Here is a 26,844-nt window from a genome sequence, read left to right on the forward strand (position 1 = left end):
AGTACATATAGCCCAAAAAACTACTTAAGTAGGACTTTAAAGTATTTTTTACTTAAGTACTCTGGATTTCAGGATGCAGCAAATGTAATGCCACCTTAGCAATTAATGAAACATTTCACCATAGGCTAAGCTACATGATTAATAAAAGTGGTGAGAGAATCATAATCCCACATCATGGGCGTCAAAGTGAATGAAACAAACATAGGCCTGTCATTTGTATTCACTTTTATTGAGGTTGATTCTATCACAGGTAACAGCCCCAGGCAAAGGGTAATGGAGGGAAATGGTCTGGTGGAGTAACAGGATTCAGAACCAGAGACACCGTAACTCCAACTATTTCTTACAGAAAAAAAAAAAGCATTCTCACTCATTGAAATGCAAGACGATCCAATCCATATAATGCAGCATTTAAAAAAAGGACCTTCAGGAGGTAGACATTGCAGGCTATAAATAATTTGCAAGGTCTATTTTTCTATAGGATCACAGTGCTTTAGTAGTTCATTCAAATGACTTGGTCACATGATTTGGTCACCACCCACTGGCAACCGTTCTTCAACTCAAGTCACAAAAGGAGTTCTCCCAAACAAAGAAATGCCTAGTGAGACTAACCGAGGTAAACCTTGGTCCCAGGAGAACATATTCAGTCACATCTTACTGCCATAAATACTGCACAAACACACACAAACAAACCAAACTAAACTTGAGTGCCTTGGTACCAAATCCAGTACATTCATACAGTATGTAATACATGCAACAACCCTATCCGTCTGCTTAGAGTGACAATAACAAAACGTCATATCTGAGTGAGAGGCTTATAAAACAGTGCTGTTAAGTTATTAAATCATATGTAGAAAATACACATGGCATACACTGTCCAACAAAATGCTTACTTGCAGGTTCCTTCAACAATGCAACAACAAGAAATAGCTCAGATTGCCTATTCCTCCACTACCCTCTTCCTCTGTTCCCAATCCTTCTCCCCCTTTACTCGGCACCCTGTCCTCCTCCTGTCTGCTCATCTCCCTTCTTCTTGTGTCCAGAGACGATGTCGTCGATGCGCAGCAACAAGATGGCCGTCTGGAGAGAGAAAGAATAAGGAGTCCAAGGGAGTAGAACTGCACAGCCAAACAATATGTACAGTGCCTTCAGAAAGTATTCATACCCCCTTGACTTACACATTGTGTTACAGCCTAAATTCAAAATGGATTAAAAATCTCAACCCATAATGACAACGTGAAAACATGTTTAGATATTTTAGCACATTTATTGAAAATAAAATAGAGAAATCAAATTTACATAAGTATTCAAACCCCTAAGTCAATACATGTTAGAATCACATTTGGCAGCGATTACAGCTGAGTCTTTCTGGGTAAGTCTAAGAGCTTTGCACACCTGCATTGTACAATATTTGCACATTCTTTTGAAAATTCTTCAAGCTCTGTCAAGTTGGTTGTGGATCATTGCTAGACAGCCATTTAAGTCTTCCCATATATTTTTAAGCCAATGAAGTCAAAACTGTTACTAGGCCCCTCAGGAACATTCAATGTCGTCTTGGTAAGCAACTCCAGTGTAAAAAAAACATTAGGAACACCTTAACCCTGAGTTGCACCCCCCCCCCTTTTGCCCTCAAAACAGCCTCAATTAATCAGGGAATTGACTCTACAAGGTGTTGAAAGCATTCCACAGGGATGTGGGCCTATGTTGACTACAATGCTTCCCAGTTGAGTCAAGTTGGCTGGATGTCCTTTGGGTGGTGTACCATTCTTGATACACACGGGAAACTGCTGAGTGTGAAAAACCCAGCAGTGTTGCTGTTTGACACAAACCGGTGTGCCTCGTACCTACTACCATACCCCGTTGAAAAGGCACTTAAATATTTTGTCTTGCCCATTGACCCGCAACAGCACACATACAATCTTTCTGAAGGCTTAAAAATCTCTTTAACAGGTGTCCTCCCCTTCATCTACACAAATTTAAGTGAATTTAACAAGATACACCAATAAGGGATCATAGACTGACCAAGTGAAAGCGATGTCACAGAAAGAGCAGGTGTTCTTAATGTTTTGTTCACTCAGTGTATATTTGGCCTTGTGTTTTGGTTATTGTCTTGCTGAAAGGTGAATTTGTCTCCCAGTGTCTGTTGGAAAGCAGACAACCAGGATTTTGCCTGTGCTTAGCTAAATTCAGTTTTTTTTTAGGATTAAAAGAAACTTTAGTCCTCGCCAATGACAAGTATACCCATAACATGATGCAGCCACCACCATGCTTGAAAAGATGACTGGTACTCAGTAATGTGTTGTGTTGGATTTGCCCCAAATATAACACTTTGAATTATGACTTAAAGCTCATTTCTTTGCAGTTTTACTTTTAATGCTTTATTGCATGTTGATACATCTTCACTTCTATTACAGCCATTAAGCACTAACTGTTTTAAAGTCACTATTGGCCTCTGAAATCCTTGAGCGGTTTTCTTCCTCCCTGGCAACTGAGTTAGGAAGGACGCCTGTATCTTTGTTGTGACTGGGTGTGTTGATACACTATCCAAAGCGTTATTAATAATTTCGCCACGCTCAAAGGGATATTCAATGTCTGCTTTAAAAAAAATCAACCAATAGGTGTATTCTAGTCAAAGCTCATCCTATAAAACTAATGCTGTACACACCTTTTCTATTCATAATGTCTATACACACACCATCATATAAATATATATTTATTTCGGACCGACATTGCTCGTTCTGATATTTCTTAATTATATAGGCGTGTATTGTTTTGTTAGTTATTACTGCACTGTTGGAGCTAGAAACAAGCATTTCACTGCACTGTTGGAGCTAGAAACAAGCATTTCACTGCACCTGCAAAATGTGTACGCGACCAACATTTGATTTGAGGTGCCCTTTGAGGCATTGGGAAACCTCCCGTCTTGGTAGTTGAATCTGTGTTTGAAATGCATTGCTCAGTTGAGGGACCTTACAGATAATTGTATGTGTGGGGTACAGAGATGAGGTAGTTATTCAAAAATCATGTTAAACGCTAGTATTGCCATGCGACTTATTATGGGGCTTGTTAAGAAACTGTTTTACTCCTGAACTTATTTAGGCTTGCCATCACAAAGGGGTTGAATACTTATTGACTCAAGACATTCCAGCTTTTCATTAATTTGTAAAAATGTCTAAAAACATTCCACTTTAACATTACAGGGTATTTTGTGTAGGCCAGAGACAAAATCTAAATTTAATCCATTTTAAATTTAGGCTGTAACAAAATGTGGAAAAAGTAAAGGGGTGTGAATACTTTCTGAAGGCACTGTAACTAATGAACACTTGTGTAGCGCATCAATGCCCTCAACATTATATTGAGCAGGTGGTTGGAAGTCTCACCTCTACTGCAGTCTTGTAGGTCTGAGCCTTGACGGCCAGTGGCTCCCAGATGCCCAGGGCGGTCATGTCAGCCAGAGTGCCAGTCTCTCCGTTCACCCCCCACGACACACTGCCCTTCTGGGTGTGCTTGGCCTGGAAAGAGATGGAGCTCAGTGAAAAGGCCACTATAATGTACAGTAAAACCTCCATCTCCCTTTCACACCCTCTCTCACGCTTGCACACACACACACACACACTCTCCCATCGGTCTTCCTCCGAGATGGTATGAGGTTCTACCTTTGACTCTCTCCGTCTCTCTCTTACCCTGAGGGAGGTGAGCACGCGGATGGTGGAGGCGCCACAGTTCTGGATGAGGGTGCGGGGGATGACCTCCAGGGCCTGGGCCAGGGCACGGTAGGGCCACTGCTCCACGCCAGTGAGGGCCTTGGAGAGCTCCATCAGCCGCTGGGACACAGCCATCTCGGCAGCGCCACCGCCAGGCAGCAGGCTGGGCTCCAGCAGCACATTGCGGGTCACCTGCATGGCATCCTGCAGGTTACGCTCCACCTCCTGGGAGAGGTAAATGGGGAAAAGAGAGATTTCAGAACACAAGTAAAACCTAATTTAGACATCTTTGCGCTGATAACTTCTGTGACTTACAATTAAAACAAAAAAGAGACAGGTTCTAGGAGGGGAGTGGGGGAGCAGAGACTCATCCCATTAACATTATTCTTTACATTATCATCCCTTTCTTTTAGCACTTAGTGATTGTTGCACAATAAAAAGCGCATATTATTTTGAGAGCTTTATTCTCAGTTTCTCACCGCCAGGATTTCCTTGCTGGCTCCTCTCAGCAGGATGGTGCAGGCTTTAGGGTCTTTGCACTCTGTGACGAAGGCAAAGTACTCGTCTCCAATCTTCTTGACCTCAAACAGGCCCGCCCCTAGGCCCACGTCCTCCTCGCGCAGCTCGTCCGTACGGCTGGCAATGCGTGCGCCACACGCCCTGAGGGGTAACAGGGAAATAGGTTAGAGCAGTAGTTGTGAAGACCATACACCCCGTTAAAGAAACAGAAATAAACCAATATTCAATGAAAGTGCTCGGTCATTCGCTAGCTATGTACATAGTAACATAACACAGAGAAAAACGTCAACATTTAAACATGTTTTTGTTTGTGACAATTGTCTCCAATAATTGATGTAACGTCCCCCAAATGTTTTTTTGCTTTCAATTGGCTTACCTGGCGATCCTGTTGTTGTCGGTCTTTCTTACACGGCGAATAGCCGTGATGTTAGCCTTCATCAGGTAGTGCTGAGCCAAGTCTGAAGAGAGGCAAAATATAGTCGAGGTAAAACATATTTTTTTTTAAAAGTCAGTTGCATCAGACATATGCCTTAACAAGAACAATGCATTTTGAAGCAGCGTGGGGTACCCGAGATGCCCTTCTCTGTGAAGATGAGGTCAGGCTTGAGGCGGATGATGTCTTCACAGATCTGCTGGATGTACTCCTCCTCCATCTGCAGGATGCGGGCAAAGTCCTCCTCACGAGTGATCTCAATATCAGTCTGGCTCTCTCCCTTCTTGTACTCCAGGGAGCAGTCCAACAGGACAATACGGGGATCCTTGATCATTCTTCGCATGCGCGGGTGGGTCACGTCCTTGTTTACCATCACACCTCTCAGCACGCACGAGTCCTCGATGATCCCACCAGGCACCTGGACAAACATTAACACAGAGGATGAAGTAGAACTTGGACTGCACAGGAAAACAGACATTAAAAAGACACACTTTGACCCTTACCTTTTCTACTTTGGCGTACTTCTTGATGTCGATCTCCTTGCGTCCGTTCTCCTCCATCTCCACAGTTTTGACGGCGTCCAGGGCGATGCTGCAGGCCATGTCAGACCAGCGGCTCAGAGCCTTGGTGTTGATGGCAGAGTTGATGATCTTTAGCATCATCTCCCTGTCACTCACATCCACTGGGGTGCTGGGAGGAGGGGAGGGATGGAGGAGAGTGTTGTTATACAAATGTTATGAGCGTGAAAGCAGTTGCCACCTAAAACAGTGGTTCTCAAACTGGGGGTCGCGAGAAGGTTTTAGTGGGGGTTGAAACTGAATGGGAAAAATACATATTTTCCCTACATTTTAATAGGCTACATATACCAATTGTATTGTATATTTATACATTTGCCTATTCGATCTGGTTACTAACATAATCATTTGGTACAATACTGTAGGCCTGTCTCAAAAACATCTCATCTGTGCCTCAGAACCAAAAAGTTTCTTGACTCTTGACCAGTCATCAAGCATTTGGCAACAAAGGCGGGCATGCGTATCCAGATGAATGACCAGAAAGCACTGGTTTCATTTTCTCCAGTTTTACCTGGCAAAAACATAGTATGTTTATATATAAAAATGTTTCGCAATGTGCTACAGACGCATCTTTGCCAGAATAGGCTTCCTGGATTCGTTGATCATTTTCATATTTAAGACAGGCCTAGGCCAAGTTTGAGTGGCTACTGGCTAAAGACACCATAGCTGTAACGTCGCACTGCCTTCAATACTTATGGGATGAAGATGTAATACATTTACCAGAATATGTTACAATATTTGTGAGGAAGAAAAAGGCTGCAGACAGACCATGCTTTCCATCCGATCCTGCAACATACAGGTCGGCTATAACCTGCTTGCTCTGGACTCCAGAGAAGTGACAGGACATTGGCTGATAACACAAATGACTTTCACCTTAAAATGCAGGTCTAAAACATAACTTGCATTTTGAAAGTGGATCACTGTTTGACATGAAACATGCAGTGACCAGAAAAAGTATTTGGGCCAAAGCTCTAGACTTCATATAAAATCAAGGATTAATGTCAATCACAGATTTGCATAAAAAGTGAAGTTTTACAGATGTCAAGTTAGGATTCAGTCCTTAACAATTAAAAGGTTGTGTGTGTGTGTGTGTGTGGTAGAGGCAGGAACAGTACCTGATATCTTTGAGCAGGTTGAGCATATCATCCAGGGCTTGTCTGTAGGCGCTGATGACAACCGTCGGGTGCATCTGCTGCTCCAGGAACTGCTCAGACACGGACAGCATCTCACCCGCTAGAGAGATGCACAAAATGTATGGATGTCTCCCCAGCCATGGCTGTCGATGCCCCCTTCTGTGGCCGAAACGCCCCCTAAAAAAAATCCACGCCTTGCGGCCAAAGTGGCCATTGTGCCCTTGAGCTGAATATAATAATACTAATTCCCTTCTCCCAGCTGACAACCGCCCTGCTCCGAAGCACCTCTCCACTCACATGGCTCTCTCAGATATTTAAATTCTTATTAGTCAATGCCCGTCAAGTGATCAGGTCCTTTTCACAGGCATTGCAGCGCCGAAGTAGACTACTAGTGATGTCAGAAACATTGGGGATGCAACAGCGTGCGCAACCTTATCGAATCCCGAGGCACACATTGAAGACGTTAGAACTGTCCATGTTTACTTTGTCAGCCAACAAGATGAGTAACAAACAGCAAAAACACTAACCTATGTCAACCTACTATCTCACATATTACATAAGTTGACCTATTCTATGGGTCAGCTTGTCGTTCTGTACAAGAAAGAAACATTCCAAACAGACGCTCTGGGACAGTTGTGGGATGATAGAACCCAAATGAACACTACTACTGTACATCAAAACAAAATTGTAAAAGCAATGAGGCTGATGCAAGAGATCAGAACTTCTAGATTAAAATGTTGATAACCTATTATTTCTTCGCATTATAAGCGCAGCAATGCGCACACGGCAGCAAGCTATCCCTGCAAATGTTCCAACATGCATTTAGCAGGAACGGTCTATCAGGTTGCGTGGAAAATACAACTAAGGGGACGCAGAATTAAATGTACATTATTAAAATGTTATATATATATATATATATATTAAAAAAAAAAAAAAAAAAAATCAGGCCCTATTCATTTCTGCATACTTTTAACTCCGATCTCGTACGTGTACAGAGAATTGCGCTGTTGGTACGCAAACCGCGTGCATGTTGGCAGGTCTGCAATTGGCCCAGCGTCGTCCAGGTTTGGCCGGTATAGACCGTCATTGTAAATAATATTTTTTCTTAACAGACTTGCCTAGTTAAATTAAGGTAAAAAAGCCAAATGGCCATGCCCCTAAAACCACTAAATTCTTTGCCTGGTTGAGACACAGGAGTAATACATGAAGAATAGGCTGGATTGGATTACTACTACGAGAATAGACCTGATGGTGCAGAGTATTCACAGTATTGGGCATGTGGTGACTCACCCAGGATGATGACAGAGGTGGTGCCGTCTCCCACCTCCTCGTCCTGAGTGCGGCTGATCTCAATCATGGACTTAGCAGCCGGGTGCTGGACCTGGATCTGTGGAAACATATACAGAGGGAAGGAGGTGGGCTTTGCACATTGATATTTTCTGCATGGAAGTAGACGTATTGGGAATCACAGCAAGTGTGCTCTTCTCACCTCTCTCAGGATAGCGTTACCATCGTTGGTCATCACGATCCCACCCATGGGGTCCATTAGCATCTACACACAAAGCATGTTATGGTTTCCCAATTCAAGTGCTACCATAAAGTATGTTTCAAGCAAAACTGACAAAACCTGAGGATAAAAAGAAACCTATAGCTCACTTTCATCATGGCCCTCGGTCCCAGGCATGTTCTGATGACGTCTGCGATCGTCTACAACACACACATACGAAAAAAGGTTTATGTATACAGTGTCAACAGGCAATGCATCATGGCTATCCTACAGTCTATCACAGTGCCATCCGTTTTGTCACCAAAGCCCCATACACTACCCACCATTGCGACCTGTACGCTCTCGTTGGTTGGCCCTCGCTTCATACTCGTCACCAAACCCACTGGCTACAGGTTATCTACAAGTCTCTGCTAGGTAAAGCCCCGCCTTATCTCAGCTCACTGGTCACCATAGCAGCACACACTCGTAGCACGCGCTCCAGCAGGTAAATCTCACTGGTCACCATAGCAGCACACACTCGTAGCACTCGCTCCAGCAGGTATATCTCACTGGTCACCCCCAAAGCCAATTCCTCCTTTGGTCGTCTTTCCTTCCAGTTCTCTGCTGCCAATGACTGGAACGAACTGAAAAAAAATCTCTGAAGCTGGAGAGTCATATCTCCCTCACTAGCTTTAAGCACCAGCTGTCAGAGCAGCTCACAGATCACTGCACCTGTAAATAGATAGGCCATCTGTAAACAGCCCATCTACCTACCTCATCCCCATACTGTATTTATTTACCTTGCTCCTTTGCACCCCAGTATCTCTACTTGCACATTCATCTTCTGCACATCTACCATTCCAGTGTTTAATTGCTATATTGTAATTACTTCGCCACCATGGCCTATTTATTGCCTTAACTTACCTCATTTGCACTCACTGTATATAGACTTTTTGTTTTCTTTTGTTCTACTGTATTATTGACTATGTTTTGTTTATTCCATGTATAACTCTGTGTTGTATGTGTCGAATTGCTATGCTTAATCTTGGCCAGGTCGCAGTTGCAAATGAGAACTTGTTCTCAACTAGCCTACCTGGTTAAATAAAGGTGAAATAAATAAAATAACAATTCCTCATAAATTGAGCTACAGTAGCAATGTACTGGGTAGGGATGTGACGATACCAGTATCGCAATATTTTTTCCATGGCAAAAATGAAAAAGCAGACCAACTTCTTTGGTCCTTAAACACCTGCAGTATGTCAAATATTGCATGCTATAGCTTGGGAAATAAATGTGACTCTAGATGACAACATGTTTGTTTCCAACATTAGGGCTGTTTTCCTAAAGAAGTTCAGACCGCTTCATGTTTTGTTCTTTCCACGATGCTAGCAATTATCACGATACTGGTATCATCCCAGCCCTAGTACTGGGCCCCATAGTCAGCAATTAAACATACAATTATGATGAAATAACATAGCTAGAATCCATGATAATTCAACCAAGTACAGTGGAAGACACCAACTAATGGGACCTCACCTTGGCTGCACTGATATTTCCCGTCTGAACCTTCCGTCCAGACTCCCTCTTCATATTCTGGCCTGTAGGGAACATGAGAATGAAGTTAATACTATATTGTGTAACATAATGCTGCTAAAAGACAGCAGACCAAAACATCATTACAGCAATTAGTCTAGTTACCTCTGGGATCCAACCAGTCTACGTTTGTTCTACACCTTTTGATTTCCATGTACAAATTGAGATCCCACATCTGTAGCTCGCTAGCTACCTACATCATACAATAGCTAGCTAGGCGTATCGTGCTTGGATTATGGGTGTCTCGTATTTTGGAAGGCTGACATTTTACACTAATACTATGCCTTGCTGCTAACAGATACATAGTTACTAAACTACACACAAATACAGCACCAAATTTGGCTTAAATCATCTGACATGCTAGTTACTGACATGCAGGAGCTGTCTAATGTTGACATGCCAGGTTCAAACTGCAGTGATTTGAGTCGAACTGAGTTTCACTAATGTTGCCGAACAGATGGGCAGGACTCCCATGTTTATAGCCCCAATTGGTCAACAGCAACCAAACTAGCTAAAATTAGCTAGCAATAAATTGTCAATGTGAAACGTCATTGTAAAATGTATTCTTGAGAATGGACATTTTAGTTGAGCACTTAACGTTAGCGGTTGTGTAAAACGCACTGTAGCCAGCCAGAGAGGTTTATTGTAACGTTATCTGACGTTATGGCCAAGAAAGTCATACAAAGAGCTAGTTAGCCTACTAGCTAAATACCTTGCTAACGCTAGCTAGCGAGCACTGTCAGTTGTCGTCAAGGAAGCAGAAGCACATGCTTTGTTGCTGGCTACCTGTGTAGCCTGTACTGGACGCTTGTCAGGATATTACAAACGACAAAAACATCAAAATGCGTCACATTTCCACAGATATCAAAGTTAAGATGTTAAATTTGTCGTCGATTATGGTTTTTCTATTTACTTACTCAGCACGAGAACCTGTTGGCCCATCATTGTGACAGTGTGTGTGGGACAACGTCTGGAACCTTCTGGGAAGCACAAGAGGAAGAAGATCCAGATGCGGGGCGGATTACTCCCAGTGTTAACCAATAACCTTCGAGCAAAACATGATGTACTGTGACTTCCACCAGTTGGGGAACCGGGGTAAACGCAAGAGGATTCAAGGGGAGGCGAGATAGTACAGGGCATCATTGCGAGACACACCCTGTATCATATATTCATTGCCCTGTACAAAACCAAGCAACTCCATATACAGTAATCCAATATTGGCTAGACCTTTCCTGAAATTCAACGATACCTGTATTACAGGATGTTTCCCTTCTTGTTGTTGAATTGAATTTTTTTTAAAGATATGACAATACCAAACCACTATTTTGTATTTATTTGACCTTTATTTAACTAGGCAAGTCAGTTAAGAACAAATTCTTATTTACAATGAAGGGCCTAAACCGGACGACCCTGGGACAATTGTGCGCCGCCCTACTAATGCAGGGATCAACTAGATTCAGAAGCAGGCCATTTTGACTTAAAATCACTTTGAGCTGATTTCCTTGTTTTTAGTTTTTTATACTGAACAAAAAATATTAACGTAACATGCAACAATTTCATTGATTTTACTGAGTTACAGTTCATATGAGGAAATCAGTCAACTGAAAAAAATTCACTAGGCCCTAATCTATGGATTTCACATGAATGGGAATATAGATATGCATCTGTTGGTCAAAGATACCTTAAAAAAAACGGGCCTCGGGATCTCGTAATGGTATTTTGTGCATTCAAATTGCCGTCGATAAAATGCAGTTGTATTCAACTGTGTTCGTTGTCTGTAGTTTATGCATACCCATACCATAATCACACCACCAGCATGGGGCACTTTGTTCACAATGTTGACAGCAAACCACTTGCCCACACAACGCCATACACGTGGTCGGCGGTTGAGGCCAGTTGGACATAGCCAAATGATCTAAAACAACGTTGGAGGCGGCTTATGGTAGAGAAATGAACATTAAATTATCTGGCAACAGCTCTGGTGGACATTCCTTCAGTCAGCATTCCAATTGCACACTCCTTCAACTTGCAACATCAGTGGCATTGTGTTGTGTGACAAAACTGCACATTTTAGATTAGCCTTTTATTGTCCAAAGCACAAGGTGCACCTGTGAAATGATCATGCTGTTTAATCAGCTTCTTAATATGACACCTGTCAGGTGGATGGATTATCTTGGCAAAGGAGAAATGCAAAATTTGAGAGAAATAAGCTTTTGTGCATATGGAACATTTCTGGGATCTTTAATTTCAGCTCATGAAACATGGTACCAACACTTTACATGTCGCGTTTATATTTTTGTTCAGAGTATGTCCGACAATGAGTATGTCCAACACAAAAAAACATATATATATTTAAATATATATATATTTTTTTGGGGGGGGGGGGGGGTGGCTCGCCAGTTGGGGAACACTGCACTGTGTCCAGAAAACGAAATATGTATTCACTGATGTAAGTATGCGTACTGTGTTACTACGTTGTACGACAGTAGACTATTGTCTGACTGTTTTCCAGAAGAAAGTCAAAGACACATCAAATACCATTTTTTTTAAAATGGTACCAGAGTCGTTTAAGTGAGAAAACACCAAAGACATATCTCAATTTCTTAGCAGATCAAAAATAAACTAAGGATAATGGGTCCTCTGAGTGCAAAACTCTAGCAACAAAAAAAATGTACATCAATAAATTATAAGGCTCAGTCAAAAAAGAGACAATTAAGATAGCAAATATCCTTTGTTTTCACACATTATGTACAAAGTATGTTGCTTACTGTATACTCTATTCAATAAATATGACTACCCACACACACACGTCCTTCATGGCCACATCCAAACATCGTACAGGCCTTTCAGAAGTTAGTTGCTCTAAAAATTCCTGGCAAAATGGCATATAATTTTGTATGCAGTCAGGAGGCAGATAGATCAGGAGTGGTTGGTTGGTTGTTGGTGCTGTCTGGAATGACACCAACTCAGTAGCTCAAGCGCACATACAAAAAGACCAGCAGGTATTTATACCCGTCTGAACTTTTTTTTTAGAACTAGGAAATATGGAGCCATTTCAGAGTATTTTACACAAGCAAGCATCATTGGTGGAATGGATGGTATGGCTTATTATGGTGAGGAAGACAGATGGTTCTGAGATAGAGGAGAGATGGTAAGTCAAGATCTATATACTGTAGAAACAAATAGGTGTTATTACAGTATCATTATACAGCATATATTAATCTCACGGTATTTGATGCATGACAAACCTGCAACAAACTGATCCTTGGTGAGTTCATGCTGTTGATGTACATTTTGATTTTGCCTTTATATGAATGTAAATTGGGAAGGTTTGGTTCAGTCTTATGCCAAGACAATCAGCCTCATCTCTCTTCCAGGTCACTTGACATTAGAAGCTGGCAGTCCTTACTCATTGTTTCTCTTCTTCTGTAGAAATGCTATTCCTCCTCCTGATCAATTACAAGGGGCTCTGTTCCTGGAGAGTCAATCGTGTAACTTGGATTTCATTCAAATCTGTTGTTTCAAGTGAAAAAAACTTTGTGGGTAGAGTTTTTGGAGTGTTATTTCATCAGAAATAAAGAATCTCAGCAGAAGTTGTGACTCTTCAGGAACAGTGTATCCACAACTGCAATTCCAGGGGTCTCAAGCTACATTTCCCATCATACACCCCTGCCATCGCCTAACTTCTGTTCACAAGTCTTCTCTCACGCCGCTGACAACGGGGATGTGCGAGGCTTCTCTCTTCAAGTACTTGATGAAGTCCTTCACTTCACGGGCTCCCTGGAATTACAGAGGAAAACAATTTAAGCTCCCCTTGTAACTCAACATATACAATCTTTGAGACATCAGTATATACAGTGTTTCCCCTAGGATTTATTTTCAGCAGCGGCGGCAAATCGTGCACTATCCCTTTAAAAGCATGTTTCGGCAAAATCTCTCTCTCTCTCTCTCTCTCTCTCTCTCTCTCTCTCTCTCTCTCTCTCTCTCTCTCTCTCTCTCTCTCTCTCTCTCTCTCTCTCTCTCTCTCTCTCTCTCTCTCTCTCTCTCTCTCTCTCTCTCTCTCTCTCTCTCTCTCTCTCTCTCTCTCTCTCTCTCTCTCTCTCTCTCTCTCTCTCTCTCTCTCTCTCTCTCTCTCTCTCTCTCTCTCTCTCTCTCTCTCTCTCTCTCTCTCTCTCTCTCTCTCTCTCTATATATATATATATATATATATTTATAATATTTTTGGGGAATGGTGGGACGCCGCTGCTAAATGAATATATGGGAAACACTGGTATATGACTAGTTTGTGTCTGCTTATGTAAAATGGTAATAACAGTGTAGGGAGATTTCACCTCATATCGTTTGGGCTGGTCCTTCTTGTCTGCCCGAGCAAAGTAGATGGTGGGAAACCTACAGAACAATACATGAGAGAGCGAGAGAAACACAATGAATGAATGACCAGAGACCAGAGTGTGAAAATGAATGGAAAGATAAGTGAGAGCTGATAGAAGGGAAAGGATAACCAGGCGATAAAGTGTGGTGTCTCACCCTTGCACATCAAAGCCTTGTGGAACATCATTGGCTGTGGCGTCCATCTTGGCAATGACAATATTAGGGTCAGAGTAGAGCTGAGGGGAGAAGAAAACAGAAGAAATAACCAATGAGAACAAAAGGGTTTACTTGGCTTTAACTCTTTTCCTTAGTTTATTAACACTTAGTTTATTAATAAACTATTATTCCTTAGTTTATTAACACACTAATCACAATTTTCAATGCATAATATTGTTCTAAGGAAAGCCATAATAGTAAACAGTGGCAGTAAATAAAATATTCTGTTCTAATTTGAAATGACTTAAAATGTGGCATTGGTGAGTCTGTATGTAGTCTTTCTCACCTGTTCTGCCAACTCCTTGTACTTGGGCTCCAGGCTCTTACAGTGACCACACCAGGGGGCATAGAACTCAATCAGAACGTCCTTCTCAGGGTCATTCACAATCTCCTCAAATGACTCTGCTACCACTACCTGGGAGTGGGCGCGCACACACACACACACACACTAAATGTAAATTGTTGCGACAACAAAATCAGAAACACAAATGTACTGTGATTGAGTATTGAATAATAACACAGAAATACACACACTCGTACACAGACAAACAAACATACCTTGACGGGACCCTTGTTTTTCTCAGGGATGGGCTCCGACTTGATGTAACGTTTTAGTCGTCCAGCAAAGTAATCCTCCAGGAATCTTTCCAGGGACTTCCCATCTCGCCTGTTAAATAGGTTCAACAACAAACATAATTAGTAGGGTTGTATGTGGTAGAACTTAAAGGTTAGCCTTAAAACCTCAACTAAACTCAGCAAAAACAGTAACGTACTCTCACTGTCAACTGCGTTTATTTTCAGCAAACTTAACATGTGTAAATATTTGTATGAACATAACAAGATTCAACAACTGAGACATAAACTGAACAAGTTCCACAGACATGTGACTAATAGAAATGGAATAATGTGTCCCTGAACAAAGGGGGGGGGTCAAAATCAGAAGTAACAGTCAGTATCTGGTGTGGCCACCAGCTGCATTAAGTACTGCAGTAGAGGTCAACCGATTAATCGGAATGGCCGATTAATTAGGGCCGATTTCAAGTTTTCATAACAATCGGAAATCGGTATTTTTGGACACCGATTTGGCTGAATTTTTTTTACACCTTTAATTAACTAGGCAAGTCAGTTAAGAACACATCCTTATTTTCAATGACGGCCTAGGAACGGTGGGTTAACTGCCTTGTTCAGGGGCAGAACGACAGATTTTTACCTTGTCAGCTCGGGGACTCAATCTTGCAACCTTACGGTTAACTAGTCCAACGCTCTAACCACCTGCTTTACATTGCACTCCACGAGGAGCCTGCCTGTTACGCGAATGCAGTGAGAAGCCAAGGTAAGTTGCTAGCTAGCATTAAACTTATCTTATAAAAAACAATCAATCAATCATAATCACTAGTTAATTACACATGGTTGATGATATTACTAGTTTATCTAGCCTGTCCTGCGTTACATATAATCGCTTAGGTACACGTTGCTCCAACGTGTACCTAACCATAAACATTAATGCCTTTCTTAAAATCAATACACAAGTATATATTTTTAAACCTGCATATTTAGTTAATATTGCCTGCTAACATGAATTTATTTTAACTAGGGAAAATGTGTCACTTCTCTTGCAACAGAGTCAGGGTATATGCAGCAGTTTGGACTGCCTGGCTCGTTGCGAACTGTGTGAAGACTATTTCTTCTTAACAAAGACAGCCGACTTCGCCAAACGGGGGATGATTTAACAAAAGCACATTTGCGAAAAAAGCACAGTTGTTGCACGAATGTACCTAACCATAAACATCAATGCCTTTCTTAAAATCAATACACAGAAGTATATATTTTTAAAAGAAATCCAGGTTAGCAGGCAATATTAACCAGGTGAAATTGTGTCACTTCTCTTGCGTTCATTGCACGCAGAGTCAGGGTATATGCAACAGTTTGGGCTGCCTGGCTCGTTGCGAACTAATTTGCCAGAATTTTACGTAATTATGACATAACATTGAAGGTTGTGCAATGTAACAGGAATATTTAGACTTATGGATGCCACCCGTTAGATAAAATACGGAATGGTTCCGTATTTCACTGAAAGAATAAACGTGATAGTTTCCGGATTCGATCATATTAATGACCTAAGGCTCGTATTTCTGTGTGTTATTATGTTATAATTAAGTCTATGATTTGATAGAGCAGTCTGACTGAGCGATGGTAGGCACCAGCAGGCACGTAAGCATTCATTCAAACAGCACTTTCGTGCGTTTTGCAGCAGCTCTTTTGCAGCAGCTCTTTTTCAGTCTTCCGGTTTGGAGCGAGCAGTCGCACTTTGCTTCGCTCCACAGGTAATATTACACTTCATTACATTACAACGGTTTGATTTGTTTGATCTGAGCAATTTTTCTTAGCTAGCTACATAGCCGTCTTTGTATCAAAGATAATTGTGTAGTTTAGAGTAATTAGAGTATTATCGAGGTTAGCTATTTTCGTCCTAACGTAGTCAACACTGCTAGCTAGTTAGTCAACACTGCTAGCTAGCCAAATAGCTGACTTCTACCGACTAGCAGCACTGTAGAAACTATTACATTACAACGGAACGACTTGATTACTTTAGTGTTAGTGTTAGTTAGCTAGCTACATAGCTGTCTTTGCTGTCTTTGTATCTAAGATAATTGTGTAGTTTAGAGTAATTATCGAGGTTAGCTAGCCAGCCGCGACGCCGTTGTCCGTTGTCCAGACTCCAGACTTAGTCATCATCAAACCCACTGCTAGCTAGCCAACCGCTACCGACTAGCAGCGCTGTAGATACTAATACATTACAACGGAACGATTTGACTAGTGCAGTGTTAGCTAGCTAGCTACATAGTTGTCTTTGTCATAGCTTGATAATTGTGTAGTTTAGTAATTATCGAGGTTAGCTAGCCAGCTATTTCCGTCCCCCGCGACACCATTTTTCCAAAAGTAGCCAACTATTACCGACGAGCAGCACTGTAGAAACTAAATACATTACAAAGGAACGTCTTGATTAGTGTTATGTTAGCTAGCTACAAAGTTGCTTTTGTATCATGACAAGGTGTAGTACTGAAACTATCGAGGTTACCTAGCCAGCTACACGTTCAAAGTCAACAACGCAGCCACTGCTAGCTAGCCTACTCCACTAGCCAGCAGGACTGTATCATTTTCGTCATTTTAGTCAATAAGATTTTTGCAACGTAAGCTTAACTTTCTGAACATTCGAGACGTGTAGTCCACTTGTCATTCCAATCTCCTTTGCATTAGCGTAGCCTCTTCTGTAGCTTGTCAACTATGTGTCTGTCTATCCCTGTTCTCTCCCCTCTGCACAGGCCATACAAACGCTTCACACCGCGTGGCCGCTGCCACTCTAACGTGGTGGTCCCAGCGCGCACGACCCACGTGGAGTTCCAGGTCTCCGGCAGCCTCTGGAACTGCCGGTCTGCGGCCAACAAGGCTGAGTTCATCTCAGCCTATGCTACCCTCCAGTCCCTAGACTTCCTGGCGCTGACGGAAAGATGGATTACCACAGATAACACTGCTACTCCTACTGCTCTCTCCTCGTCTGCCCACGTGTTCTCGCATACCCCTAGAGCATCGAGCCAGCGGGGTGGTGGCACTGGAATCCTCATATCTCCCAAGTGGACATTCTCTCTTTCTCCCCTGACCCATCTGTCTATCTCCTCATTTGAATTCCATGCTGTCACAGTTACCAGCCCTTTCAAGCTTAACATCCTTATCATTTATCGCCCTCCAGGTTCCCTTGGAGAGTTCATCAATGAGCTTGACGCCTTGATAAGTTCGTTTCCTGAGGATGGCTCACCTCTCACAGTTCTGGGTGACTTTAACCTCCCCACGTCTACCTTTGACTCATTCCTCTCTGCCTCCTTCTTTCCACTCCTCTCCTCTTTTGACCTCACCCTCTCACCTTCCCCCCCTACTCACAAGGCAGGCAATACGCTTGACCTCATCTTTACTAGATGCTGTTCTTCCACTAATCTCATTGCAACTCCCCTCCAAGTCTCCGACCACTACCTTGTATCCTTTTCCCTCTCGCTCTCATCCAACACTTCTCACTCTGCCCCTACTCGGATGGTATTGCGCCGTCCCAACCTTCGCTCTCTCTCTCTCCCGCTACTCTCTCCTCTTCCATCCTATCATCTCTTCCCTCTGCTCAAACCTTCTCCAACCCATCTCCTGATTCTGCCTCCTCAACCCTCCTCTCCTCCCTTTCTGCATCCTTTGATTTTCTCTGTCCCCTACCCTCCAGGCCGGCTCGGTCCTCCCCTCCTGCTCCGTGGCTCGACGATTCACTGCGAGCTCACAGAACAGGGCTCCGGGCAGCCGAGCGGAAATGGAGGAAAACTCGCCTCCCTGCTGACCTGGCATCCTTTCACTCCCTCCTCTCTACATTCTCCTCTTCTGTCTCTGCTGCTAAAGCCACTTTCTACCACTCTAAATTCCAAGCATCTGCCTCTAACCCTAGGAAGCTCTTTGCTACCTTCTCCTCCCTCCTGAATCCTCCTCCCCCCCCCTCCCTCTCTGTGGATGACTTCGTCACCCATTTTGAAAAGAAGGTTGACGATATTCGATCCTCGTTTGCTAAGTCAAACGACACCGCTGGTCCTGCTCACACTGCCCTACCCTGTGCTTTGACCTCTTTCTCCCCTCTCTCCAGATGAAATCTCGCGTCTTGTGACGGCCGGCCGCCCAACAACCTGCCCACTTGACCCTATCCCCTCCTCTCTTCTCCAGACCATTTCCGGAGACCTTCTCCCCTACCTCACCTCGCTCATCAACTCGTCCTTGACCGCTGGCTACGTCCCTTCCGTCTTCAAGAGAGCGAGAGTTGCACCCCTTCTGAAAAAACCTACACTCGATCCCTCCGATGTCAACAACTACAGACCAGTATCCCTTCTTTCTTTTCTCTCCAAAACTCTTGAACGTGCCGTCCTTGGCCAGCTCTCCTGCTATCTCTCTCAGAATGACCTTCTTGATCCTAATCAGTCAGGTTTCAAGACTGGGCATTCAACTGAGACTGCTCTTCTCTGTGTCACAGAGGCTCTCCGCACTGCTAAAGCTAACTCTCTCTCCTCTGCTCTCATCCTTCTAGACCTATCTGCTGCCTTTGATACTGTGAACCATCAGTTCCTCCTCTCCACCCTCTCCGAGTTGGGCATCTCCAGCGCGGCCCACGCTTGGATTGCGTCCTACCTGACAGGTCGCTCCTACCAGGTGGCGTGACGAGAATCTGTCTCCGCACCACGCGCTCTCACCACTGGTGTCCCCCAGGGCTCTGTTCTAGGCCCTCTCCTATTCTCGCTATACACCAAGTCACTTGGCTCTGTCATATCCTCACATGGTCTCTCCTATCATTGCTATGCAGACGACACACAATTAATCTTCTCCTTTCCCCCTTCTGATAACCAGGCGGCGAATCGCATCTCTGCATGTCTGGCAGACATATCAGTGTGGATGACGGATCACCACCTCAAGCTGAACCTCGGCAAGACGGATCTGCTCTTCCTCCCGGGGAAGGACTGCCCGTTCCATGATCTCGCCATCACGGTTGACAACTCCCTTGTGTCCTCCTCCCAGAGTGCTAAGAACCTTGGCGTGATCCTGGACAACACCCTGTCGTTCTCCACTAACATCAAGGCGGTGACCCGATCCTGTAGGTTCATGCTCTACAACATTTGCAGAGTACGACCCTGCCTCACACAGGAAGCGGCGCAGGTCCTAATCCAGGCACTTGTCATCTCCCGTCTGGACTACTGCAACTCGCTGTTGGCTGGGCTCCCTGCCTGTGCCATTAAACCCCTACAACTCATCCAGAACGCCGCAGCCCGTCTGGTGTTCAACCTTCCCAAGTCCTCTCACGTCACCCCGCTCCTCCGCTCTCTCCACTGGCTTCCAGTTGAAGCTCGCATCCGCTACAAGACCATGGTGCTTGCCTACGGAGCTGTGAGGGGAACGGCACCTCCGTACCTTCAGGCTCTGATCAGGCCCTACACCCAAACAAGGGCACTGCGTTCATCCACCTCTGGCCTGCTCGCCTCCCTACCTCTGAGTAAGCACAGTTCCGGCTCAGCCCAGTCAAAACTGTTCGCTGCTCTGGCACCCCAATGGTGGAACAAGCTCCCTCACGACTCCAGGACAGCGGAGTCAATCACCACCTTCCGGAGACCCCTGAAACCCCACATCTTTAAGGAATACCTGGGATAGGATAAAGTAATCCTTCTAACCCCCCCCCCTTAAAAGATTTAGATGCACTATTGTAAAGTGGTTGTTCCACTGGATATCATAAGGTGAATGCACCAATTTGTAAGTCGCTCTGGATAAGAGCGTCTGCTAAATGACTTAAATGTAAATGTAACCCCTTCGCAATGCTTCAAGCATTGCGCTGTTTATGACTTCAAGCCTATCAACTCCCGAGATTAGGCTGGTGTAACCCATGTGAAATGGCTAGCTAGTTAGCGGGGTGCGCGCTAATAGCGTTTCAAACGTCACTTGCTCTGCATGGGTAACACTGCTTCGAGGGTGGCTATTGTCGATGTGTTCCTGGTTTGAGTCCAGGTAGGAGCGAGGAGAGGGACGGAAGCTATACTGTTACACTGGCAATACTAAAGTGCCTATAAGAACATCCCATAGTCAAAGGTATATGAAATACAAATTGTATAGAGAGAAATAGTCCTATAATTCCTATAATAACTACAACTTCTTACCTGGGAATATTGAAGACTCATGTTAAAAGGAACCACCAGCTTTCATATGTTCTCATGTTCTGAGCAAGACACTTAAACGTTAGCTTTCTTACATGGCACATATTACACTTTTACTTTTTTCTCCATCACTTTGTTTTCGCATTATTTAAACCAAATTGAACATGTTTCATTATTTATTTGAGGCTAAATTGATTTTTATTGATGTATTATATTAAGTTAAAATAAGTGTTCATTCAGTATTGTTGTAATTGTCATTATTACGACTTTTTTTTAAAACAAAATCAAAATTCTAAAAAAATAAATCAATAATTTAAAAAAAAAGACTTTTTTTTTTTTTTTTTTTTTTTTTTTTTAAATCGGCCGATTAATCGGTATCGAAAAATCATAATCGATCGACCTCTATTCTACAGTGCATCTCCTCATGGACTGCACCAGATTTGCCAGTTCTTGCTGTGAGATGTTACCCCACTCTTCCACCAAGGCACCTGCAAGTTCCCAGACATTTCTGGGGGGAATGGCCCAAGCCCTCACCCTCCGATCCAACAGGTCCCAAACTTGCTCAATGGGATTGAGATCAGGGCTCTTCACTGGCCATGGCAGAACACTGACATTCCTGTCTTGCGGGAAATAACGCACAGAACGAGCAGTATGGCTGGTGGCATTGTCATGCTGGAGGGTCATGTCAGGATGAGCCTGCAGGAAGGGTACCACATGAAGGAGGAGGATGTCTGCCCTGTAATGCACAGCGTTGAGATTGCCTGCAATGACAACAAGCTCAGTCCGATGATGCTGTGACACACCACCCCAGACCCTCCACCTCCAAATCGATCCCGCTCCAGAGTACAGGCCTCGGTGTAACGCTCATTCCTTCGACAATAAACGCGAATCTGACCATCACCCCTGGTGAGACAAAACCACGACTCATCAGTGGAGAGCACTTTTTGCCAGTCCTGTCTGGTCCAGCGACGGCGGGTTTGTGCCCATAGGCAACGTTGTTGCCGGTGATGTCTGGTGAGGACCTGCCTTACAACAGGCCTACGAGCCCTCAGTCCAGTCTCTCTCAGCCTATTGCGGACAGTCTGAGCACTGATGGAGGGATTGTGCGTTCCTGGTGTAACTCGGGCTGTTGTTGTTGCCATCCTGTACCTGTCCCGCAGGTGTGATGTTCGGATGTACCGATCCTGTGCAGGTGTTGTTACACATGGTCTGCCACTGCGAGGACGAACAGCTGTCTGTCCTGTCCCCCTGTAGCGCTGTCTTAGGCGTCTCACAGTACGGATATTGCAATTTACTGCCCTGGCCACATCTGCAGTCCTCATGCCTCCTTGCAGCATGCCTAAGGCATGTTCACGCAGATGAGCAGGGACCCTGGGCATCTTTCTTTTGGAGTTTTTCAGAGTCAGTAGAAAGGCCTCTTTAGTGTCCTAAGTTTTCATAACTGTGACCTTAATTGCCTACCGTCTGTAAGCTGTTAGTGTCTTAACGACCGTTCCACAGGTGCATGTTCATTACCGTAATTTCCGGACTATTGAGCGCACCTGAATATAAGCCGCACCCACTGAATTTGTCTATAAGCCGCAGGTGCCTACCAGTACATTGAAACAAATTAACTTTACACAGGCTTTAACGAAACATGGCTTGTAAGAAAAATAAATAGGCTTTAACGAAACACGGCTTGTAACAAAAAATTAAAAAAATAGCAGTAAACAGTAGCCTACCAAGAAAGTCAGTGGTCACTATCTTCCTCCTCCTGTGCACTGAAACCACTGAAGTCATCTCCTTTCCAAAAAAATTTAAAGCGGGAAAAATCCATATATTAGCCACGTCATTGTTAAAGCCGCGAGGTTCAAAGCGTGGGGAAAAAGTTGCGGCTTATAGTCCGGAAATTACGGTAATTGTTTATGGTTCATTGAACAAGCATTGGAAACAGTGTTTAAACCCTTTAAAATGAAGATCTGTGAAGTTATTTGGATTTTTACAAATTATCGTTGAAAGACAGGGTCCTGAAAAAGGACCAATTCTTTATTTTTATTTTCTTCACCTGTTTTTTCTCCCCAATTTCGTGGTATCCAATTAGTAGTAGTTATAGTCTTGTCTCATCCCTGCAACTCCCGTACGGACTCGGCAGAGGCGAAGGTCGAGAGCCATGCGTCCTCCAAAACACAACCCAACCAAGCCGCACTGCTTCTTGACACAATGCCCATCCAACCCAGAAGCCAGCCGCACCAATGTGTTGGAGGAAACACCGTACACCTGGCGACCGTGTCAGCATGCACTGCGCCCGGCCCGCCACAGGAGTCGCTAGTGAGCGATGAGACAAGGATATCCCTGCCGGCCAAACCCTCCCTAACCCGGATGACGCTGGGCCAATTGTGCGCCGCCTCATGGGCCTCCCGGTCGCGACCGGCTGCGACAGAGCCTGTACTCGAACCCAGAATCTCTAGTGGCACAGCTAGCACTGCGATGCAATGCCTTAGACCACTGCGCCACTTGGGAGGCCCCCCAATTCTTTTTTTTTGCTGAGTATATATATGTCTGTAACTCACGTGAACTCCTCCCTCATGGTGTACTTGAAGCCCTGTCGTGTTCTGATGGTTACGAAGGGAAGATCTCCTCCGTCCGACGCACCCAGACCAAACTCCTCCTCCAGCTCGTCCACAAAGTCCCTGCGATTGGCCACTGCAAAACTCAGGCCCTGGGACGCAAACTGATAACCCACCTTCATCACCCTGAGAAGAGCAAATTAACGACATTTAATAATAATGATAAGAGACTTATATACCACCTTGTATACAATATTTGGAGTTCAGGTATTATATGTAGTGTATGTAGGATAAGATCGAAATCAAAATACATATCTACATTACTACTTGGTCACACTTTACGTTGCCCAATGACCATGTAAGGTAATAATAGTATTTCAATATCATCCCATAAAAAAAAGAGTGTAACATAATTGTAAACAATACAATAATAACATACCTACTATGAATTCAGTATCAAATTAAAAACAGAACTGACTTAAAAGAGAAAGTTGCTATTATTAAGTGTGGGTCATCTAATATGAGTGTGGTTTGAAGTGTTGTGGTATTGGAGGTGTACCAACCTGTTCCTCCAATAGTTGGAGCCTTTGGGGTTCCGAAGGTAGTCCAAATCATAGTACGCAGTCAACAAGTCCTGCCCCTTCAGCTTATCTCTGTTCTCATTGGTCAGATGGGGGCACATTCCGAAACTGACCAAAGGAAACAGGAAGACCAATAACGTTAGACACTCAAGTGGAGGTAGAGGGGGAAACAGAGTTGGAGAAATGAAAAAGAGAGACTGATATGATAGAGAGAGAGATAAGAGAGAGATAGAGACACTAATGTAACACAGACATTCAGGTGATGGATTTAGAGTAGACAGACGGGAGCAGTAGTCTTACATGTTGTCTCTGATGAAGCGGCGCAGTGTGTGGGTGGTGATGGTCTCAGTAAAGCGCAGCACGCTCTCCTCAAACTTACCGCTCAGCCTTGGGGGCCTGAACAGCAGAACACTCCTGGAGAGACGCAGGGGAGAGCGATAAGACGGTAGTTGATCAGTCTGTTGGTCACACCATGTACAGTCACACTATAGCAGTGTTTCTCAGTCCATTCCTGGGTGTACACAATTTTGCTCTACCCCAGCACTAAGACACCCGATTTACCTCAACAGGGTTATCTTGATCTCACTCTCTATCACGCTCACTTCTTCCCATCCCTCCCCATCTCTCTACCCCTTCCTCCCACTCACTCACTCACTCACTCACTCACTCACTCACTCACTCACTCACTCACTCAGTGTCCACCCCGTGTTTGAGGCCCAGGGTCATGTTGATGGTGTGGGCGAAGCGGAAATGGTCCCTCATGGCGCCGGCCGCCTTCAGAAACTCTGCCAGCTGAGCACTGTCAGGCCCAGAGAAGAAACCTGGGAAGGGAGAGATAAATATGGAGAGAAAGTACATTAGCCCTTTCCAACACTGCCAGTGTTGGCGTCCACCATGTTGCATTCACCTCTCACAAGGCTTTTCAGAGCACTGGACATCAATTACATGATGGCCAATGTGAAAAGTACAGATTCAGGGAGCCAAAGATTCAGTTAAGAACAAACAGGTAACTATACTCTTCTAGAGTACTACGTACCCACTACACTGGCGTCAAAGTGGTTGACAAAGGCCTCGACGTCTGCCTCGCTGCGCAGGGTAACCGAGTTGGGTCCAGCCTGCTTCTTCATGTAGTGGACAATCCCATCTGTTTGTATGCAGACAAATACATTAGTAGGCCTACATGATTAGTGCACTTTAAATAACACTTAAAATCACACACACCTGCTGAGCGTGGTCCATCATAGGACGAGGAGTCTTCTCCGTTTCTGAAGATCTTGAGCGTGGGGTATCCTGTGACTCCGAAACGCCCGCATGTGTCTGGGCTCGCTGTGCAATCCACCTGAGGGGTGAGAGAGTGAGATGGATGGAAGAGATACAGAGGATGGGGAGGTAGAGAGAGGGGGGAAGGCTCTATTTAGGAGTGCATTTCACACTACTTTTGGATTATAATTGTATTTTAAGGCTCGTGTGAATGTCCTGCTTAATATAATATTTGTGTCATCGTCGCAAATCAACTGCATTATACTTTTAAAAAAACACTTAAACCAGAAAAATTGCTCTTTGGCTAGCTTTTGCTACAGCCTATGTAGCAAAACAACTGCTGCATCCAAAAGTTATTTTGCAAAGATCACAACCAAACATAATCTTAGCAACTTTTCAAGCAAGAATCGAAACATCATTGTAAGCATATGAGAACCCAGAAAAGTTATTTTGTTTAGAAGTAATAAAAACGTAAATCCTGGATGTTTCATGGGCGAATATGTCGATGCCTTTCTTACTGCAGCCAATGTAGGGTGCATCTGTGCGTGAACGTCGACGTCACTGTGTCGTGTACCGGAAAGGGGTCTATATAAAGTATATGACCCCTTTCATATAATGCCCCTGGGTTATATAAATAGCTACTGTACCACAAATTGACAAACAAAATCAATTGGAAGCTATTCTGACAAAGTGTGTGTGGTAGCTACATCATACCTTAGCAAGTGGCACTGTTCCTTTCAGTCGACTGGCCGCGGTCTCAAAATCTGGGGCTAGTTTCTTACAATGTCCACACCTGCGAAGCAAATAATGATCAAATAGATTACTGGAGATATAATCCAAGGAACTGAATATGAAGTGACAGGCAATGCAAATGACACCATAGTTATGCGTGGGTATAAATGTGTTATACCTGTAAAACTCATAAGCAAATTGGGGTTATAAAGACATATTGCCAATTTTGAAAACATATCAATAGCGCAGATACTATTTGCACATAACGGCCAACATGCTGCTAGCTAGCTTGCATTGATACAGTAGCTACTTGCCTTGAGCTTGACAGCTGAAACAAAGAATATAGTTAGCCGGCTAAGGGAACATGTCTTGGACAATTGCCTAGAATAGATACTGTACTTACATATTTGCCTTAAATTACATTGAATGTCTATGAATGACAATGGATAAAGCCATGAGGGAATGTTTCCATTTGTTCTCTCACCATGGAGCGTAGAATTTCACTAACATCGTCTCGTGCTCCGCTGCCAGGTAATCGAAATCCGCGTCCCCTAGCTCTAGCACGTCACCCCGTGCGGCTACCGCTCCACAAAATATCACAACCGATAACGTGAAAGCAGGGATGAGCGACAAAAAGAATGCCATATTTCTAAATCCTTCAAGTGAACAGAATGATCAAATAAAATACAGAAACATAACGAGAGGCCATATGTTGTGGAAAAGAGGACCCTCGCTGTCACCCTGCGGCTCCTCTTTCGGAAAAAGACGAGTGGGCAATTGAAAGGCGGGACATAAACATAATATGACGGAAACCTGACCTTGTCATTGGTCGAGGAGGACATACATTGATGCGATGTAAGTAGTACATCGGTCCACTTTGATGTCAATCATAGTGCAACGAAGGTCCATATCATCGCACATGACCAAATGACAGGCTTCTTCCTACAGTACAAGTACAGAGCACCTGTCCCAAATATACGCCATC

General features: G+C 43.9%; 2 protein-coding genes across 2 annotated transcripts; both read right to left on the minus strand.

The window, feature by feature from the left end:
- Positions 1 to 210: 210 nt before the first annotated feature.
- LOC115173617 (T-complex protein 1 subunit gamma) lies at positions 211 to 10,462 on the minus strand. The gene is made up of 13 exons (XM_029731886.1): positions 10,358 to 10,462; positions 9,384 to 9,445; positions 8,018 to 8,068; positions 7,851 to 7,913; positions 7,652 to 7,748; positions 6,344 to 6,461; positions 5,157 to 5,343; positions 4,789 to 5,071; positions 4,597 to 4,678; positions 4,181 to 4,361; positions 3,681 to 3,926; positions 3,378 to 3,509; positions 211 to 1,077 (listed from the first exon to the last, which is right to left on the minus strand). The coding sequence occupies exons 1-13, from the start codon at positions 10,383 to 10,385 to the stop codon at positions 985 to 987; spliced, it is 1,623 nt and encodes a 540-aa protein (XP_029587746.1). The 5' UTR covers positions 10,386 to 10,462; the 3' UTR covers positions 211 to 984.
- Positions 10,463 to 12,152: 1,690 nt separating this feature from the next.
- Positions 12,153 to 26,620, minus strand: LOC115173618 (protein disulfide-isomerase A3). Its single transcript, XM_029731888.1, has 13 exons — positions 26,344 to 26,620; positions 25,842 to 25,920; positions 25,089 to 25,206; positions 24,904 to 25,011; positions 24,559 to 24,688; positions 24,168 to 24,281; positions 23,850 to 23,975; positions 23,290 to 23,472; positions 14,586 to 14,694; positions 14,314 to 14,442; positions 13,968 to 14,047; positions 13,772 to 13,829; positions 12,153 to 13,220 (listed from the first exon to the last, which is right to left on the minus strand). Exons 1-13 carry the CDS (start codon positions 26,502 to 26,504, stop codon positions 13,131 to 13,133), a joined length of 1,485 nt encoding a protein of 494 aa, XP_029587748.1. The 5' UTR covers positions 26,505 to 26,620; the 3' UTR covers positions 12,153 to 13,130.
- Between the last annotated feature and the right edge of the window lie 224 nt (positions 26,621 to 26,844).

This window comes from Salmo trutta, chromosome 34 (genome assembly GCF_901001165.1).
Source record: "Salmo trutta chromosome 34, fSalTru1.1, whole genome shotgun sequence".
In the NCBI taxonomy this organism is placed as follows: Eukaryota; Metazoa; Chordata; class Actinopteri; order Salmoniformes; family Salmonidae; genus Salmo; species Salmo trutta.

Excerpts from the sequence above, each read along its gene's own strand:
- LOC115173617 (XM_029731886.1), bottom strand. The coding sequence starts at position 10,385 with ATGATGGGCCAACAGGTTCTCGTGCTGA. Across the intron at positions 9,446-10,357 it reads CCAACAGGTTCTCGTGCTGA|GCCAGAATATGAAGAGGGAG; the intron begins GTAAGTAAATAG and ends TGTTCCCTACAG. Across the intron at positions 7,749-7,850 it reads GTAACGCTATCCTGAGAGAG|ATCCAGGTCCAGCACCCGGC; the intron begins GTGAGAAGAGCA and ends ATGTTTCCACAG.
- LOC115173618 (XM_029731888.1), bottom strand. The coding sequence starts at position 26,504 with ATGGCATTCTTTTTGTCGCTCATCCCTGCTTTCACGTTATCGGTTGTG. Across the intron at positions 23,473-23,849 it reads TCCAACTATTGGAGGAACAG|GGTGATGAAGGTGGGTTATC; the intron begins GTTGGTACACCT and ends TGCTCTTCTCAG. Across the intron at positions 13,221-13,771 it reads ACCAGCCCAAACGATATGAG|GGAGCCCGTGAAGTGAAGGA; the intron begins GTGAAATCTCCC and ends CTGTAATTCCAG.